At 36.5% G+C, this 20565-nt stretch overlaps 2 protein-coding genes and 1 pseudogene across 2 annotated transcripts; 1 reads left to right on the plus strand and 2 right to left on the minus strand.

Annotated features, from left to right (window-relative positions):
* Positions 1-2017: 2017 nt before the first annotated feature.
* On the minus strand, positions 2018-2962 carry Olr951 (olfactory receptor 951). The gene has a single exon (NM_001000073.1). It carries the CDS (start codon positions 2960-2962, stop codon positions 2018-2020), a length of 945 nt encoding a protein of 314 aa, NP_001000073.1.
* Positions 2963-15703: 12741 nt separating this feature from the next.
* LOC120093983 (small nucleolar RNA SNORA17) lies at positions 15704-15827 on the minus strand (annotated as a pseudogene).
* Positions 15828-18957: 3130 nt separating this feature from the next.
* Positions 18958-19896, plus strand: Olr952 (olfactory receptor 952). Its single transcript, NM_001000074.1, has one exon. It carries the CDS (start codon positions 18958-18960, stop codon positions 19894-19896), a length of 939 nt encoding a protein of 312 aa, NP_001000074.1.
* The last annotated feature ends 669 nt before the right edge of the window (positions 19897-20565 follow it).

Consider the following 20565-nt stretch of genomic DNA (forward strand, 5'->3'; position numbering starts at 1 on the left):
AAGAATGCTTTATTGACTTTACATTTTTTATATGCCAGTGAGACAGGAAGCATATGTGCTGTAAAACACTGGTTTTGAGGAAGAACTGCTGAGTTAAATGAGCCTATATTTGATCACCTCAGAATGTAAGTCAGGAACTGTGTTGCATTAGGGAATAGGTTTTCTCTTTTTTCCACAGGAGAAGAAAAGTTGTGAATTCCTTCAGAATTATTAAAGATTAAATTTGACTAGAGAAGGCCTCCTGAAAACCTTGTCTGTACACATGAAGAATGAAGCTAAGAAAAACACAATAGAAAGCATGAATGCTGATCAAACTACATTGGAAAAGCTATGAGAATGCTGAGACATATCATTTTACAGTCAACAAATCTTTTGGCTATAACATGCTCAGGATATATTATTACATGCTACCAGTTTATATAGCATAGATGGAAATTTATATTATAGTTTGGCTATGCAGTCTAAATGGAGTTATAAATTTGATGCCTTCCAGCTGCTCAGAGTAAAGAGATTCATCTTTAGTGGATATATGCACATTGCACATTTCATACATATGTTAATGGAGATATGTATGTTATATTTAAAAATTTATAGATTTTTCAGAGCAAAATGACAAGAGACCAATGATCCAGCCTCACAGAGTGACTCAGTAGCTGTTTTGTCAAAATTCTGAATCCAGGACAACTTCAAAGTGCTAGCTCAATGGTTCAGCCTTACAAACCGAAAATGATTTGATTCAATAACTATCATGTGAACAGCTTCATCTTTTTAATTTTACTTAAGCTTTGATTTATTTCTCCTAGTGATCTGACTTTGTTTGTATGCTTGTTCCACCATGGTTTACATACTACCTCAAAAAAAGACAGATGCTTTAGAACTATGACCCTCTTCATCCCCACCCATTCTAATAAGACTACATATGATTTTATTTTGCAGAGTAATCACTCTAAAATTAAGCGGGTAACACTGATATGTCAATCTTGCACTCAATATCAGTAGCTTTTCTAGAAAACTAGATACAGAACATCTTTCTAGATATAAGGTGCATATAAAATATACATATATTGATCGTGCCTCAACAAGAAAAAGTAGAAATGAAAATTTGAAATACCAAAAAGAAATGAAAAATGTATGAGGTAATAAATATGTGATTTCATGATTTGTTGCCAATTGCTCATATTTAATATCTTATCTGTACCAAAAAGCAAATGCAGTACAGTTTACCATTTTAAAGCAAAACAAGAATAATTCAAATTTTTGGCAAACTTTTACAAGTATATGTGGACATTATTGACATGATTGGTTTAAGTCTGCACTCTTCTGAATAGCAGATCCTGTCATGCTTTGATCTGTCCATCTCTTCTGTCTTGTTGCTTTTATTTTCATTAACACATTAAGAGAACTGTGAGACAGATTATCTATGTGTCTTTACATGTTCACTTATATTATCACATTAAGGGAGTTGTGAGACAAGTATCTCTATGTCTTCAGATGTTCAGGTGTTATCTTTATTGACTGGTCCATAGTCCTAATAAAGTGTACTCACTAAACAACACTGTGGGCTACTTTTCTCCTATGTAATACATGAAGAAGCTAGGGCAGAACTGCTTGCCTAATTTGTACTGTGTGTCTGGTAAGGCGAAAAGAGTGGAATGTGTGATGTGGGGATGTTAAGTGCATGTGCACCCATGTATGGAAGTCAGAGGAAACCTTCTGGGTAAAGTTCTCACCATGGTTTCTGGGAATCAAACTCAAGTGCAATGATTTCTGGAAAGAGGTATGCAATAAACAATAATATATACCCGTAGAGGTACTTTTAGGAAGTAATTGGAGGAAGATAGTTATTGCAGAGTACAATCTTTCATGGCAAAGTAGAGGGAAAGGTAGAATAGAGTTAGAGGGCTCCTCCAAAAAAACATATTCTTTATGAAATAACTGCTGACATAGGAAAACAATCATGAAAATAGATGAACTAGAGTTTAATTTTTAATGTATGGCTGCAGTTTATAATACAATTTTAAAAGTTGTTTTTTAAAGAGCCCATAGTCTTTTGTAATACATCCCAGAAGACTTCTTTCACCTGATGGTTTCTTAGTGTATAAATGAAGGGGTTCAGAAGAGGGGCTATTGAAGTATACAGCAAAGCTACACCTTTAGACATGGCCACTCTCTCCCTTGCAGATGGTTTAATATACATGAAGATGCAACTACCATATGTTGTAGAGACAACAATCATGTGGGAAGTGCAGGTGGAGAAGGCTTTGGTTCTTTGCTGTGCAGAAGGGAAATTCATAATAGTCTTAATGATGAAAGAGTAAGAGAGACTTACTAGTACCAGCGTAACTATGAGTGTCACCACTGCTAAGGCAAAGGACATCATTTCTAGGATATGAGTGTCTGTGCAGGAGATCTGCAAAATAGGAGAAGTTTCACACATAAAATGATCAATTACCCTGGAATCACAGAAATCCAGCTTCAGACCCATTGCCACTGGGGGAAAGATGATCAAGAACCCAGTCACCCAGGAGCTGAGGACAAGTTGACGACACACTCTGCTGTTCATGATGATAGGATAGTGTAATGGTCTGCAGATGGCAACATATCGGTCATAGGACATGGCAGCCAGAAGATAAAATTCTGTAACTCCCAGCAAAAGATAGAAAAACAACTGAGATGCACAACTATTATAGGAAATAGTTTTGTCTCCAGTCACAATGGTTGTCAAGAATCTGGGAATACACACTGTTGTGAACATGATTTCCAGAAAGGAGAAATTACGGAGAAAGAAATACATAGGCGTTTTGAGGCGAGGGTCCAACAGAGTGAGGAGTACAATGATTAAGTTCCCCAAGAGGCCGGTTATGTAATTGAGAAAGAGAAACAGAAAAACCACAATTTGCAATCCTGGGTCATCTGTCAATCCCAAAAGAATGAAATCAAGTTCCATTGACTGATTTTTCATCCTCATCTGTGGGCCTTAGCAAACAAACATAGGAAACTAAAAGCAAAATATTTATGTGCATTAGAATTTATATACTTACACTAAAGCAGAAAGGGGGATATGTCATAAAATCCATTTTCAAGTGTTTTCTAGCCTTAAATTTCAGGTAAGACATAATTAGATGACATAGGTCAATTATAAACTTGTCCTAGTCTGTTTTTTTCTAACCATTGTTCAAATAAGCCCCATAACTCCCCCTAAAAAATAGATAGTGTTTTTCATTAAGTTGCATGAATGTTAATTAACAGGTTCACTTCCAAATGGCCCTTACTATCAAGCAGGCCAGAAGCTTCTGACCCCTTTCTTCTACTGGGCCTCTGAAGTAATCGGGATTATAGACCTGTCCCACTGCTTCTTGCTTATTTATGGACTTTTAAAAACACTTTCTTTTTGAAGTTATAGTTTAATTACAATGTTTCCACCTTCTAAATGTTTTCTCTCTCTAAATTTACAATGTACCCTGCACTCTTGCTCCCTTTCAGATTCATACGCTCTTTTTTCATAAATACATGTATATACATGTATTCCTAAATATATTAACTACAACCTGCTTAGGTTTTATAGTGTTACTTGTGTATGGCTTCAGGGGAGATAGTTTGTGTTGAATAACCAGTTGGTGCTCTCTTGCCTTTAATCTATTAGCATGCCTTCTTTCCTATATTTATTTCTTTTTCATTTATCTTATCAATATTGCTTTCCTTTCTCTATACTAACTTTAAAAAATAATTTTGTGGAAAAGCAACATAATAGAATTTTACAAAGATCAGTATTAGTGAATAATTTTAAGATTGAATTCTTAAGATGTTCAGGTTTTAGTTACTAAGTACTTATAAGATTTCTTCATATGTACATATTTAATGTTTTCCTATTATTCATAATGCATATTTTCAAGATGGCTAGATAGTTGCCTTTACTGATTGACATAGGCTTAGCAGAATTAGAATTATGGTATCACCAAATCACAATAATTGCTTATTAAGCATTTTCACATTATTTTATAAAACAAGGAAAAATAATTATAGATATAATAGCATAAATATAAAATATTAATTTTTAAACATAATCTCAAAATACCTTACACTCAGAACATTTTATAAAATATAAAAAATTCAGTGCTCCAAATACAATTACAATTACCTTAATTGGATTTACTTAGTTTCACATTATAAAATTAATTTAAAATTACCACAGACTCACTTTTTTGTGTACATTAACCATTCTGCTTTGTTAAAGATAATTTCAGTTTGTGTGATTAATTTTGTCACACAAGGCACAATATATAATATACTTCCACAAGAATGTCCACATTCCTTCAAACTCACATTTACTATGGAATGTTGTGATTATGGTGATAATTTTATCATATGCCATCTGATAGGTTGAATTTTCTAAAATTTAGCTTTCAGTGTTTAGATTGCTGTCACTCCAGTGCTACAATTAGATGTTGTTCTATATCTAAAAAATCTGGATTAATAAGAATATGAACTCATTGCTGAAATATACAGAGCTCTTAGATCAAAGAGATGCCTCATAGCCAACTCCGTACTTAAAAATGTACTAGTTTCACTGCCTCCTACTTCCAATTAACTCAAGGGATCTACTGAATTTACAGCAAACTACTCTAGGGATCCCTGCTACAATGTACTCATTAATAGTAATTAAAAAACACCAAGGTCTATCAGAACTTTAGGAAAGCACCCCGGAGGACTGTCACAAATGACTTAGAAAAGTCAAGAAAATGCTTTTCAAAAACATAAACAGTTCACTGTAGTTGCAACACAGTTCAAAAATTAGGCACCTTTTGGGGTTTATATATTTTATTTTTTTAACTTTATTTACTTGAGTATTTCTTATATATATTTTGATTATCATTCTCCTTCCCGGTTTCCAGGCCAACATCCCCCTAACACTCCTTCATCCCTTCTACATGGGCTTACCCTTCCCATGCTCCCCCCAAAAATCGCATTCACGGGGTGTTCAGTCTTGGGAGGACCAAGGGCTTCCCCTTCCACCGGTGCTCTTACGAGGCTATTCATTGCTACCTATGAGGTTGGAGCCCTGGGTCAGCCCATGTATAATCTTTGGGTAGTGGCTTAGTCCCTGGAACCTCTGGTTGGTTGGCATTGTTGTTCATATGGGGACTCAAGCCCTTTCAAGCTCTTTCAGTCCTTTCTCTGATTCCTTCAATGAGGGTCCCATTGTCAGTTCAGTGGATTGCTGCTGGCATTCGCCTATGTATTTGCTGTATTTTGGGTGTGTCTCTCAGGAGATATCTACATCCGGTTCCTGTTGGCCTGCACTTCTTTGCTTCATCCATCTTATCTAGTTTAGTGGCTGTATATGTATAGGCCACATATGGGGCAGGATCTGAATGGGTGTTCCTTCTGCCTCTGTTCTAAACTTTGCCTACCTATTTCTTCCCAAAGGTATTCTTGTAACCCGGTTTAAGAAGGAGTGAGGTATTCGCATTTTGGTCATCCTTCTTGAGTTCCATGTGTTCTGTGCATCTAGGGTTATTCGAGCATTTGGACTAATATCCACTTATCAATTAATGCATACAATGTGTGTTTTTCTGTGATTGGGTTACTTCACCCAGGATGATATTTTGCAGTTCCATCCATTTGCCTATGAATTTCATAAAGTCATCATTTTTGTCATCATTGTGTAGATGTACCACATTTTCTGTATCCATTCCTCTATTGAAGGGAGTCTGGGTTCTTTCCAGCTACTGGCTATTATAAATAAGGCTGTGATGAACATAGTGGAGCACGTGTCTTTGTTATATGTTGGGGCATCTTTTGGGTATATGCCCAAGAGAGGTATAGCTGGGTTCTCAGGTAGTTCAATGTCCGATTTTCTGAGGAACCTCCAGATTGATTTGCAGAATGGTTTTACCAGTCTGCAATCCCACCAACAATGGAGGAGTGTTCCTTTTTCTCCACATCCTCACCAGCATTTGCTGTAACCTGAGTTTTTGATCTAACCATTCTCACTGGTGTGAGGTGAAATCTCAGGGTTGTTTTCATTTGCATTTCCCTTATGATTAAAGACAATGAACATTTGTTTAGGTGTTTTTCAGCCATTCCTCATTCCTCAGCTGTGAATTCTTTGTTTAGCTCTGAACCCCAGTTTTTAATAGGGTTATTTGTCTCCTTGCAGTCTAACTTCTTTATTTCTTTGTATATTTTGGATATAAACCCTCTATCTGTTTTAGGATTGGTAAAGACCTTTTCCCAATCTGTTGGTTGTCATTTTGTACTAAAAACAGTGTCCTTTGCCTTGCAGAAGCTTTGTAGTTTTATGAGATTCCATTTGTCGATTCTTGACCTTAGACCATAAGCCATTGGTGTTTTGTTCAGAAAATTTTCTCGAGCGCCCATGTGTTCAACAAGCTTCCCCAGTTTTTCTTCTTTTAGTTTGAGTGTATTTGGTTTGATGTGAAGGTCCTTGATCCACGTGGACTTAATCTTTGTACAGGGTGATAAGCATGGATCAATCTGCATTCTTCTACATGTTGACCTCCAGTAGAAGCAGCACCATTTGCTGAAAATGCTTTCTTTTTTACCTTGGACAATTTTGACCCCTCTGTCAAAAATCAAGTGACCATGGGTGTGTGGGTTCATTTCTGTCCCTTCAATTCTATTCCACTGGTCTATCTGACTGTCTATGTACCAATACCATGCGATTTTTATTACTATTGCTCTGTAATAGTGCTTGTGTTCAGGGATAGTGATTCCCCCAGAAGTCCTTTTATTGTTGAGGACACTTTTAGCTATCCTTGGCTTTTTTTAATTCCAGAAGAATTTGCAAATTGTTCTAGATAACTCTCTGAAGAATTGGATTGGTATTTTGATGGGGATGGCATTGAATCTGTAGATCGCTTTTGGTAAAATAGACATTTTTACTATATTAGTCCTGACAATCCATGAGCATTGGAGATCTTTCCATCTTCTGAGGTATTTGTCAATTTCTATCTTTGGAGGTTTGAAATTCTTATCATACAGATCTTTTACATTCTTGGTTAAAGTCACACAGAGGTATTTTATATTATTTGGGACTATTAAGAGGGGTGTCATTTCCCTAGTTCTTTCTTGGCTTGTTTCTCGTTTGTGTAGAGGAAGGCTACCGATTTATTTGAGTTAATTTTATAGCCAGCCACTTTGCTGAAGGTGTTCCTCAGGTTTAGTAGTTCACTGGTGGAAGTTTTGGGATCACTTAAATATACTATCATACCCTCTGCAAATCGTGATATTTTGACTTCTCCTTTTCCACTGTATCCCCTTGATCTCCTTTTGTTGTCTGATTGTTCTGGCTAGAACTTCAAGAACTATATTAAGTAGGGAGAGATTGGGCAGCCTTGTCTAGTCCCTGATTTTAGTGGGATTGCTTCAAGTTTCTCTCCATTTAGTTTAATGTTAGCAACTGCTTTGCTGTATATGACTTTTACTATGTTTAGCTATCTACCTTGAATTCCTATTCTTTCCAGGACTTTTATTATGAAGGGGTGTTGAATTTTTCAAATGCTCTCTCAGCATATAATGAAATCATCATGTGGTTTCATTCTTTCAGTTTGTTTACATAATGGATCACATTGATGGTTTTCTGTATATTAAGCCATCACTGCGTGCCTGGGATGAAGCATGCTTGATCATGGTGGATGCTTGTATTGATGTGCTCTTGGATTCATTTTGCCAGAATTTTATTGAGTATTTTTGTGCCGACATTCATAAGGGAAATTGGTCTGAATTTCCCTTTCTTTGTTGAGTATTTGTGTGGTTTAGGTATAAGAGTAATTGTGGCTTCATAGAAGGAATTCGGTAGATCTCCATGTGTTTAAATTTTGTGGAATCGTTTGGATAATATTGGTATGAAGTCTTCTATGAAGGTCTTATAGAATTCTACACTGATTCCATTTGGCCCTGGGCTCTTTTTGGTTGGGAGACCTTTAATGACTGCTTCTATTTCTTAAGGAGTTTTGAGGTTTTTAAATGGTTTATCAGTTCCTGATTTAACTTAAGTATCTGGTACCTGTCTAGGAAATTGTCCATTTCCTGCAAATTTTCATGTTTTGCTGAGTATATGCTTTTGCAGTACTATCTGATGATTTTTTGAATTTCCTCTGTTTCTGTAGTTATGTCTCCTTTTTCATTTCTGATTTTGTTAATTAGGACACACTCTCTGCATCCTCTCATTAGTCTGGCTAATGGTTTATCTCTCTTGTTGACTTTCTCAAAGAACCAAGTTTTGGTTCTGTTAATTCTTTGTATGGTCCTTTTTGTTTCTACTTGGTTGATTTCAGCTCTGAGTTTGATTATTTCCTGCCTTCTATTCCTCCTGGGTGTATTTGCTTCTTTTTGTTCTAGAGCTTTTTGGTGTGCTGTTAAGCTGCTAACTTATGCTCTCTCCTGTTTCTTTCTGCAGGCACTCGGAGCTATGAGTTTTACTCTTAGCACAGCTTTCATTGTGTCTCATAAGTTTAGATAAGTTGTACCTTCATTTTCATTAAATTCTAAGAAGTCTTTAATTTCTTTCCTTGTTTCTTCCTTTACCAGGTTATCACTTAGTAGAGCATTGTTCAACTTCCTTGTATATGTGCGTGTTTTTCATTTATTTTCATTGAAGACCGGCTTTAGCCTGTGGTGGTCTGATAGGACACATGCGATTATGTCTATCTTTCTGTATCTCTTGAGGCCTGTTTTATGACCAATTATATGGTCCCTTTTGGAGAAAGTACCATGAGGTGTTGAGAAGAATGTATATCCTTTTATTTTATGATAGAATGTTCTATAGATATCTGGTAAGTCCATTTGGTTCATGACTTCTTTTAGTCTGTCTATGTCTCTGTTTAATGTCTGTTTCCATGATCTGTCCATTGATGAGACTGGGGTGTTGAAATCTCCTACTTTTACTGTGTGAGGTGCAATGTGTGCTTAAAGCTTTATTAAGGTTCCTTTTATGTATGTAAGTGCCTTTGTAGTTGGAGCACAGATGTTTAGGATTGAGAGTTCATCTTGATGGAATTTTACTTTGATGAACATGAAATGTCCTTCCTTATCTCTTTTGATGATTTTTAGTTGTAAATAGATTTTATTCGATATTAGAATGGCTATTCCAGCTTGCTTTTTCATACCATTTGCTTGGAAAGTTGTTTTTCAGCCTTTCACTCTCAGGTAGGTCTGTCTTTGTCTCTGAGGTGTGTTTCCTGTAGGCAGCAGAATGCAGGGTCCTCATTGCATATCCAGATTGTTAATCTATGTCTTTTTATTGGGGAGTTGAGACAATTGATGTTGAGATATATTAAGGAATAGTGATTATTGCTTCCTGTTACATTCATATTTGGAGGTGAGATTATGTTCGTATACCTTTCTTCTCTTTGTTTTGTTGCCAAGATGATTAGTTTCTTGCTTTTTCTAGGTTGCAGCTTGCTTCCTTATGTTGGGCTTTACCATTTATTATCCTTTGTAGCACTGGATTTTTAGAAAGAAATTGTGTAAATTTGGTTTTGTCATGGAATATCTTGGTTTCTCCATCTATGTTAATTGAGATTTTTGCAGGATACAGTAACCTGGGCTGGCATTTGTGTTCTCTTACGGTCTGTATACCATCTCTTCAGGATCTTCTGGCTTTCATAGTCTCTGGTGAGAAGTCTGGTGTTATTCTGATAGCTCTGCCTTTATATGTTACTTGACCTTTTCCCCTTACTGCTTTTAATATTCTTTTTTTTATTTTGTGCATTTGGTGTTTTGACTATTATGTGACGGGAGGATTTTCTTTTCTGTTTCAATCTATTTGGAGTTCTGTTGGCTTCTTGTATGTTTATGGGCATCTCTTCCTTTAGGTTAGGGAAGTTTTCTTCTATGATTTTGTTAAAGATGTTTACTGGTCCTTTGAGCTGGGAGTCTTCACTCTCTTCTATACCTATTATCCTTAGGTTTGATGTTCTCATTGAGTACTGGATTTCCTGTATGTTTTGGACCAGTACCTTTTTCCGTTTTATATTTTCCCTGACCATTTTGTTTATGATTTCTATTGAATCCTCTGCTCCTGAGATTCTCTCTTCTATCTCTTGTATTCTGTTTGTGATGCTTGTATCTATGGCTCCTTGTATCTTCTTTTGCTTTTCTATATCCAGGGTTGGTTCCCTGTGTCCTTTCTTTATTTCTTTTATTTCCATTTTTAATTCATTCACCTGTTTGATTGTATTTTCCTAGATTTTTTTTAGGGATTTTTGTGATTCCTCTCTATAGGCTTCAACTTGTTTTTGATCAAATGTGATATTAAATCTAGATCTTGTTTTTCTGGTGTGCTTGGATATTCAGTGTTTTCTTTGGTAGGCGAATTGGGCTCTGATGATGCCATGTAGTCTTGGTTTCTGTTGCTTGCGTTCCTGTGCTTGCCTCTTGCCATCAGGTTGTCTCTGGTGTTACCTTGTTCTGATATTTCTGACAGTGGCTAGACTGTCCTATAGGCCTGTGTGTCAGAAGTGTTGTAGACCTGTTTCCTGTTTTCTTTCAGCCACTTATGGGAACAGAGTGTTCTGCTTTCGGGTGTGTAGTCTTTCCTGTCTACTGGTCTTCAGCTGTTCCTGTGGATGTCTGTCCTGAGTCCACCAGGCAGGTCTCTTGGAGCAGAAAAGTTGGTCTTACCTCTGGTCCCATGCCTCAAGTTGCTCCTGGGCGGCTGCTTTTGAGCTCTCCCTGAGGGCGGCAACGAGGGCCTGCGCCTCCTTTTCCTGGAGTCGCTGTGCACTGGGATCCCAATTGGTGTTAGGTATTTTCCTTTGGAATCAGAAATGTGAGCGAGTGTATTCTCTTTTGTCTTCTCAGGCGTGTCTGCCCTTCTGAAGTTTTAGCTCTCCCTCCCATGGATTTGGGTGCAGAGAACTGTTGACTGGTTCCTTCAGGTCAGGGCAGTGTTTGGACTTCTTGGGACCTGATGCTCAAGGGCCCCTATATTCCAGTTCCCAGAGGCCTTAAACAGTTTCCTCTTGGGCAGTATTGGCGGTCTCTCCCGCTCTGTAGTCTCAGGAGTGCCCACCTGTCCTGGCAGTGAGCTCTCTCTCCCAAGGAGTTTGGAACAGTGGGCCGGGATCAGCGAGGTTGGGGCTCCAACTAACAACGGGAAGTGTCTGGTCCCAGAGGAATTTTCCCTTTGTGTGTCCTGAGTCCACCAGACAGGTTGTTTGGAGCAGAAAAGTTGGTCATACCTCTGGTCCCGTGGCTCAAGTTGCTCGTGGAGTGCTGGTTTTGAGTTCTCCATGATGACAGCAACCCTGGAGAGCCTGTGCCACCTTTTCCAGGAGCCCCTGTGCACCTGGGTCCCAGATGGCATTAGGTGTTTTCCTCTGGAGTCAGAAATGTGGGCAGAGTGTAGCCTCTTCTGGCTTCCCAGGCGTGTCTGCCCCTCTGAAGGTTTAGCTCTCCCTCCCATGGGATTTGGGTGCAGAGAACTGTTGACTGGGTCCCTTCAGGTCTGGGTGGTGTCTGGACTGCGGGGGACCTCTGGGTTTTAATTTATATAAGAAATGCTTGTATGCACTCTCTTCTTATTTTGTTGGGGTTTTTTTGTTTGTTTGTTTTGTTTTATGTTGGTGTAATCTTATTTATTTTTTGTTTTTGCTCTGTGTCTTTGGTATCACACCTTTCTAATCATCAATGAGAACTGTGTAACTAGGATTAGAAAGATTGCTGTATGATTAAGAGAGACCCCAAAAGTACAACAATGCCAAGCAACCAGAGCTTCCAGGGACTAAGCCACTACCTAAAGACTATACATGGACTGACCCTGGACTCTGACCCCATAGGTAGCAATGAATATCCTAGTAAGAGCACCAGTGGAAGGGGAAGCCCTGGGTCCTGCTAAGACTGAACCCCCAGTGAACTAGTCTATGGGGGGAGGGTGGCAATGGGGGGAGGGTTGGGAGGGGAACACCCATAAGGAAGGGGAGGAGGGAGGGGGATGTTTGCCTGGAAACCGGGAAAGGGAATAACACTCGAAATGTATATAAGAAATACTCAAGTTAATAATAAAAAAAAAAAAGAGTTTTGACTTTCTTAAGCAAGACCTGCATTTGAATCCTAACGCCCATAAGACATCAAAACAGCATGCAACTCCAGTCCCAGGAAATATAACACCTTCTTCTGGTCTCCACAAGCCCAGCACATATGTGGTATACAGACACACATGCAGACAGAACATCCATACACAGAAAATAAAAAAATATTTTAAAAATAAAAAATAGCAATGTGAAGTTGACCTCCAAGTTTTCTTCCAAGATTTTAAAATTATCAAGTATTATATTATTATATTTATATAATTCTCCTAAGCTTGAGTTTTGTTTGTGATATAAATCAAATATATATTAATTTATTTCTTTGTGAATATTCACATTTATATCTCCAAGGTTCCCAGAAGTGATAATCTATGAGCAAAACCATAAATACCCAAGAGAAATGTTTAAAAGATGCATTATATTCATTGAACAAACCAATAGCAATTACTTTCTTCCTGGTGCCTGTGACTTCATTTGCCATGAGATTTTGTCTGAGTTCACAATAGCAATTTTAAAGCATGCCCTCTGTCTTCCTCCTTGAGTGATTACTAAACCCATAATAATTCAAGCCACTATTGCTATATTGCTATAGCTATTATACCTTGCTTGGCAGTTTTATAATATCATGCAGGGTCAATGGCTGAAGCTTTGCTTTCCTTTCTGCTTTCATTTGGATGTTCATAGTATAGCTTCTAGTTGTACAGATTAGGCATGACCATATAGGTCTTGCTCTTGATATTTATATCTACAAAGCCATCATTTCTAATAGTATTTCAATTATCTGCCTCTGTTACCAAGAAAGTGAGAAAATCTGAACCATGGTGATGAGAACAGGCTTTGTTGGAAAAATTTTAACATTCTCTAAGAGTTAATATGTGTTGGTATCATAGCAGCAACTGCAAAACTCTGTTTTACTATTTTTTGTTTTATTATTTCTTTCTTTATTTCATTTAGTTAGCTTTCGGAGTGTGTGTATGTGTGTGTATCTAAATGTAAGTGAGTGTTTCCAAAGCCCTCATATGGAGGTCAGAGGACAACTTTTGGATGTCATTTTTTTCTTGCTACCTGTGAGATTCAAGGGATTAATTCAAGTCATCAGGCCTTCACACAATTAACTCTAATTACTGGACAATGTTGCTGGCCCCACCACTATTTACAATCAAAAGATGTGACACCATAGACTTACTTTCTTCCTAACTCCTACATGGATGATCCTTTATTGGTGAAAAGGAAAATATTAACCATTGTAACTGTGTTTACAGGTCAACAGAATAGGCTGTTAACTATTGTTAGGGAAATACAACAAAAGAAGAAGAGAAGGATATGCATCATGTAAATAAGACCACGATTCAAAAGAAATAATGGATAAAAGAACTTTCAGTGATCATAGATTAGTAGAACTGATGTTGATTTAGTTATATTACCAAAAGCAGTCTACTGACAATACAATCCCTCTCATAATCCAAATGACATTCTTTGTGGAACTTGAGAAAAAAAAAACAAATAAATCCATACTCCAAAATGAAACATAAAAGAACTCTCTGAGGGATCTAGCTCTCATCAATTGTTATATGCATAATGTCCCATCTTTTATTGAAAGAAGAAAATGTATTTTATGTATTTTTGTATTTCCTGTACACCTATAACTTTGCAAATGTGGATATAATTACATAAATCATCCTACACACAGGATTTCTAGACTAGGACTATATTCATCGTAAATGCTGTTGGCTTCTACTCGTGGAAACTATCTGTTTCCATATTTGTTACAGTAATCAGGTTAGAATATAATGTTATTCAAATCTGGATTGATTTAAAGAAGAACAATTTACCAGTCATGGGTAGTCTACTGTTTCCCAGCTATAACTGAAATTAAGAGGACATCTTGACTTAAAGATGTCTTCTTAATTTCACATCAACTTTTATACAGATTGCTCATATTTTTTAAAAAGTAAACTAGAGCATAAAAGGAATGACTATGGAACACGGGACATGAAAGCTGAAGGAAGACTGTCTTGTGAAATGGTAGGGTAGAAAGGGACTAGAGGATAGTGGGGGAATGAGATGAGAATTGGAGGGTATGGATGAGAAGCAAGAATAATGACATATGTATTCATAAAATTTCCATGATGAAACCCATTACTTGTGTAATAGAATACAAAACTTACAAATTTCACACTAATGTACAGAAATAAATAACTTACTATTAAATAACACAAAAACAATTGAAGAACAAATAGAACAAATAATAAAATATACTCATTATCTCTTCTGCAAAATAGTCCTCCCACTCTTATGATCCAAGGACCAGCTCGCCTGCCTGTTATAGATGGTAAATGATGAGGCAGAGGTATGCCACTGCCCAGTAGAAAAGAGGCAGAACCAGCTCTCCGACACTCATACACTTAGGTCAGTAGTCACCCACTACTCAGCCATTGGGGTCAGTTCTACTCTTCTGCCCAGTTAAGTTCACGGAATGCTCTCCCACTCTCATGACCCATTTCAGCCAACTCTCCTGCCAGTCTTTGGTGGTTATGACAAAAGTCGGGGTAGGGGATCACTCTCATACTCGTGCAGTCAGGCTTGCTCACCCACAACCCCACATCAAGTCCCAACTGCACTGTGCATTCCAAAAGAGGTGCATGGTTTGCTTCCCCAAGTTCTGCAACAGGTGAGGGGCAGGGGCAATTCTCCCATTTTGATAACCCAGGGGCCAGCTCTTCTTTGTGCTAAAGGTGGCAACTGGCAGTAGGCTCAGGAAGATATTTTTCCCTGGTCTACATCACTTCCCAGATGAGTGATAAGAACAGCATTCCTACACTGATATCCCCAGAGTTTGGCTCACCTGAACTCCCAGCGGCTCTTCTGAGTACAGCAACTAGCTAGGGGCAAGACCAGCTTTCCCACAGTGCTCATAAGGGGGTGGGACCAGTTCTGCATAGTACTCAAATATCAACATGTCCCCAGATGGCAGCCCAGACCAGGGGTATCTGCCTGGCCCTTGGTGGTAACAGATCCCCACTGTCTCAGGGCCAGAGACCCAGATGTGGCAGCACAGGCTAGGACCACACCATGGTTCCAGGTGACATACCTGTTTACTTTATCAGTGTTCCTCACTACCCTTGAGTCTCCAGATCTGCCCATCTTAATAGTGTCCATGCCCTTTTGTTTCTCTTTCATTTCTCCATCACTTACTTGCTCCTCCTCATGGTCCCTGGAGTCTCTTGAGTGTCTGGAGTCATATCAGGAGTGGACTCAGGAGTGCTATGCACTACTCATGCATTATGGCACCTTGCAGGGTCCATCTTGGGATGATCTGAACCCCACCACCCAGGGCTCCAGTAGTGGGTAACTTGTGGTCAGTCTCAAGCTAGTTTCCTGTCCAGGCCCCATGGCACCATTCTGATGGTCATCTCAGGCTTTCTCATCACTTGGCCTCCCCATGTGACCACATGGAACAGTCCTTGGTCTTGGACTTACTGCCACTGGGACTCACAGTCTCAAGTTCGGTTTGTCTAGCCTCTAGCTTGCTCTTGGTCATGGAAATTGTCTGGGCCTACCTGGCACCAAACTGGTCATCATCTCAGAATAACTCCTTGTCCAAGCCTCCTGGTGCTGAATTGATACTCTCAGGTTGCTCTTCTTCAGGGATTGTTAGGCTATTAATCATTCAGATATTCATAGATCAGAACACTGAGTGTAGAAATAGCCTTTCTCCTCTCTGTCACTTACATGTGACACAGCAACCACACCTGGAACACTTCTAGAAACAGGCAAAAAATACCAAATTTTAAAAATGTATAATATGCTAAACTCATATTCTCTGTTGTCTTGACAGATGTGATCTGCCATATCTACACTAAGATTCTCTCTCTCTCTCTCTCTCTATATATATATATATATATATATATATATATATATATATATGTATGTATGCACACACACACATATGGAGAGTGAGATGGAGATGACAGAAATAGAGATTAAATATATTTAGGAACTGTAAAACCATTCTATATGTCCCTCTATGCTACTATAACTATTTTGTATTCACTTTTATAAATATGTGTTAGTTTAACATTTTATTTTTTAATTTAAATATTCTATTTGATGCTTTGTGATTTTAAATTAAAACACCAGTAATAGTGTTCCTTCCTACTTCTCTCCCAACCAACCCCAACCTGTACCCTTTCTTCCCAACTAGTTCTCTTCATTTTATGTTATATGTATTCTTCTATGTCCTTAAAGCCTCTTTTCTGACATCAAGTTTTATGGCCTAGACTCATAATCACAGCCTCATATGAATATATGTGCCATAGACATCTGCACCCATATAACAATTAAAATAGAGTATGCCTAAAAATTCAATTCTTTTTTTTTTATTTTCTGAGCCTAAGATACTTTATCCAGTATAATAATTTTCAGATCAAGTTATCTTCCTACAAACTTTACTATTTAATTTTTTTGTTTATGGTTAAATAAAATTTCATTTTGTGAGTGTTCCACACATTAATCTGTTATTGAACAACTAAGCTGGTCCCATTTTCTTGGTATTGTGAATTGAGCAAATGCAACACGAATGCTTCAAGTCCTTTGGGTTAATACCTATGAATGGGTCTTGTGCTAGTTTTAATTTTAGCTGTTTAGAAAGGTCTTTATTGATTCTGGTAATAAATGTAACATGTTGTACTCTCACCAGGAGCAAATAAAGTTTTCCGATATGTGAAGATATTAAAATGCTTTCATTTGTTTACTTTTTTCTGTGCACTTGAGATGTAAAGATGAATAAAATTAAAATACTACTCTTATAAAAGCATCCTTTGCAGTATAGTTCACTCAGTTTCAACTAATCCCCCAGATAATAAAGAATAAATTATGTCCCAAGTGTAGAACCCATGTGTTTATTAGGAAAGTTAAGTTTGGCTGAAGGGAGAGTGAGTTTATTGCATGAGATAATTGACTTACAATATTTTTATCTTCCTATACTGCTGTGATTTCTAAACAGGAATGTCATGACTGCATCACACCTCCTGAATTAAACTCTGCTTGCTTCCTTCCTTTCTTCATACTAGTCTCTCTGGGATTTATAGTGAAAAGAAGGTAAAGTTGTCTTATTCTTATGTAATATTCATTCTTTACCTTCTACAGAGAACTTTAAAATGTCTCACCATACACTTTTCCCTAGAAATTAAAGAATTATTATGATTCAACTCAGAAAATTTTATAATGCAGTTCCTCGTCATAATTTTGATCATATAGAAGGATTAAGAATATTATATAGAGAGGCAGGCATATCTCTATGAATTCCAGGCCAGTCTGCTCTACATAGTGACTTCCAGGTCAATCAAAGGTATATAGTAAAACTCTCCCACTACACATATATATGTACATGAATGCCAAAAAACTGAATGCCAAAAATTATTCTGAAGAATATATTAAAATACATTTCAATTTTGGGAAATTTTAAGATTACATTTTAAATGGTAATTATACACTTCTAATGTATAGCTAAACAATGTAAGAAAGGAAAGTTCTGCGTTTTAAATAAGCTCATTCTGTCTGTTATTAAAATTCTATTAATTAAAAAGAACTGGAGAACTTTAATTACTATTTTAACATTTATTCTTAGTAGAAAAACATTTAATATAGTTCAACAATTTCTCAAATAATAATAAGTTGGCTTTTGACTTGCATGCTTAATGATAAATTATTGACAAAGATGTATACTGCAAAAAGTACATCACTTATTATCAAAAACATTACATGGAAAAGTGGAATTGACTAATAATTTTTATTAATTACCTCTTGCCAAGATGGGCATATCCTGTTAGAGACAGAGAAAAAAATCACAAAATAATGGAAAACTTATGCAACAGACATTATGTTGTTTACTGGGTATTAGTATTAAACAGGTCAGCTAGAGGCCATGTCACTTATACCATGCATGTTCAATAAAGTAAATCTAACAATTGTTAAATTTAATCTGGAGAGTCTTCAAGAAGGAAAGCAATGCTATATTTCCACACAAAGAACAAAGCTTCCCTATGAAATCCTTTTAGTTCTCATAAAAGTAAGGGTAAAAATACTAAGCAAATATTTAAAAGATCATTTTTAATTAAACTATTTCATATGATAATCATATAAATGTCTTGTTTATTATATTTCTGTCTTCTAGATATTTGACAAATGTTACTCTTATCATAACCAATTTAATGGCAATCCTACATCTCTCTGGTTGCAAGCACACAGGTACTTGTGGTTATACATGAAAATGATTTTTGTAAGAATTAAAATTTTACAATATTATGCATTATATATTTGTTCATTGAATTCTATCTATAAATCATATAAGTTTCAAATGGCATCAGAATTGACTTTAAATATTATATATTTCAGTTGTAAAAGCAGATATTGTCAGAAACTAGAAATTAATACATGTGCTTTCCAGGAAGCTATTTCATGACAGTGTTCAAATTATTGGAAAAGTTAATAATTACCATGGAGCAATCTGTCTTTCCTGGTTTTATTACTCTTATAGAAATTTCGTATGTAAGCAAATGTTTCATATGAAAACATTAAGAAGTGAATTTTAAGCAATGATACATAAGTATATTTCACTTTTCAATATAGTATATGGTCTCTATTTCAGTAGTAATGAAGAAGTATTGGCTTTGACCTGCATGCTTTGATGATAAGTGAATGACACCTATATGTATTTATAAAGGAAGACAATACTAATTATCAACATGTTAGTTGAAATATTGCAAATGCACATGTAGTAATTTTTAAAAGAAATCGTTTTGGAGATGGTAATGTCAATATATAGATATTTAAATTTCACCCCATTAAATAAACTGTTTGATCACTTCTTCATCATTATATTTTATTAGAAGAGAAAATAAGTATGAAAAACTACACTATAATTACAGAGTTTGTGCTCTTGGGAATATCAGGCAATAGAGAGCTTCAGGTAGTAATCTTCGTCTTTTTATTAATAACTTACATAGTAAGCATCATTGGAAACCTAACCATCATAATGCTCACATTGCTGGACTCTCACTTAAAGACTCCTATGTATTATTTCCTTCGTAATTTCTCCTTTTTAGAAATTATGTTCACCAGTGTTTCCATTCCCAGATTTTTAGCATCAATAATTACTCAAGTCAAGACCATTTCATATAATAACTGTTTGGCTCAGTTATTTTTCTTCATCTTCATGGGGGTGACAGAATTTTTTCTTCTAACCACTATGTCTTATGATCGCTATATTGCCATCTGCAAGCCACTTCACTACACCCTCATCATGAATCAGAAAGCCTGCACCCTTTTTGTCCTCACCTCATGGCTAGCAGGATTCCTGACCATCTTCCCACCACTTATGCTGGTCCTAAAGTTGGATTTCTGTGCTTCCAATGTCATCGACCATTTCTGCTGTGACTATTTTCCCCTTTTACAGCTGTCTTGCTCAGACACCTGGCTCCTAGAAGTGACTGGTTTCTATGTTGCTCTGGTTACTCTACTGTCCACGTTGGCATTGGTGATTTTATCTTACATGTGCATTTTCAGGACTATTTTAAGAATTCCATCAGCCAGTCAGAGAAAAAAGGCTTTCTCCACCTGTTCCTCTCACATGATTGTCATCTCCATGTCTTATGGAAGCTGTATATTTATCTATGTGAAGCCATCAGCAAATGAAAGAGCATCACTCACCAAAACAGTGGCTATTCTCAGCACTTCAGTTGCTCCCATGTTGAACCCTTTTATTTATACCTTGAGGAACCACCAAGTAAAACAAGCTTTTAAAGACTTGGTTCATAAGGTAGGGTTTTACAGAAACAAATGAAAAAAAATGTGTTTATATGAAGAGATGTCATTTTACATATTCAATAAAACTTAATCAAAATTTAAACCCTTTATATTTTTTACTGATCTTACAGAGCCTCAATACTCTCAATGCTCTCTCACCAAGTTACTCTTGTGCTTCCTCTTTGTAGCCCAGGCTTGGCTGAATCGCTATTTCTTAAACCTCATTTTCCAAAATAGCTTGGATCACAGACATGATCACACCTTTCAATCTGGTTAAAAAAACTATGGCAAATTGTTAGCCCTGTACATATGTATGTATGTATGTATATATGTATATATGTGACATACTATATATATATATATATATATATATATATGTATATATGTGACATTCTAAGGTTTTATTTAGGAATACAAATGCACACACACACACACACACACACACACACACACACACACACACACACTGAAAAAAAGAGGCCATGAATTTGAAAGAGAATAGAGATTATATGGGGGGTTTTTAGACAGAAAACAAAAGAGATTATGTTATAATCCCAAATTTAAAAAAAACTAAAAATTTAAAATATGAATGTAATTATGAATGGAAAACTAGTTACTGTAGAACTTAAATTACTTGGCTGATTATTCTTAATAAAATACTTTATATTCTGTTTTTATAGAGATATTACTGCTGTAACAAACACAA

Source organism: Rattus norvegicus, chromosome 7 (genome assembly GCF_036323735.1).
Source record: "Rattus norvegicus strain BN/NHsdMcwi chromosome 7, GRCr8, whole genome shotgun sequence".
In the NCBI taxonomy this organism is placed as follows: Eukaryota; Metazoa; Chordata; class Mammalia; order Rodentia; family Muridae; genus Rattus; species Rattus norvegicus.

Excerpts from the sequence above, each read along its gene's own strand:
- Olr951 (NM_001000073.1), bottom strand. The coding sequence starts at position 2,962 with ATGAAAAATCAGTCAATGGAACTTGATTTCATTCTTTTGGGATTGACA.
- Olr952 (NM_001000074.1), top strand. The coding sequence starts at position 18,958 with ATGAAAAACTACACTATAATTACAGAGTTTGTGCTCTTGGGAATATCA.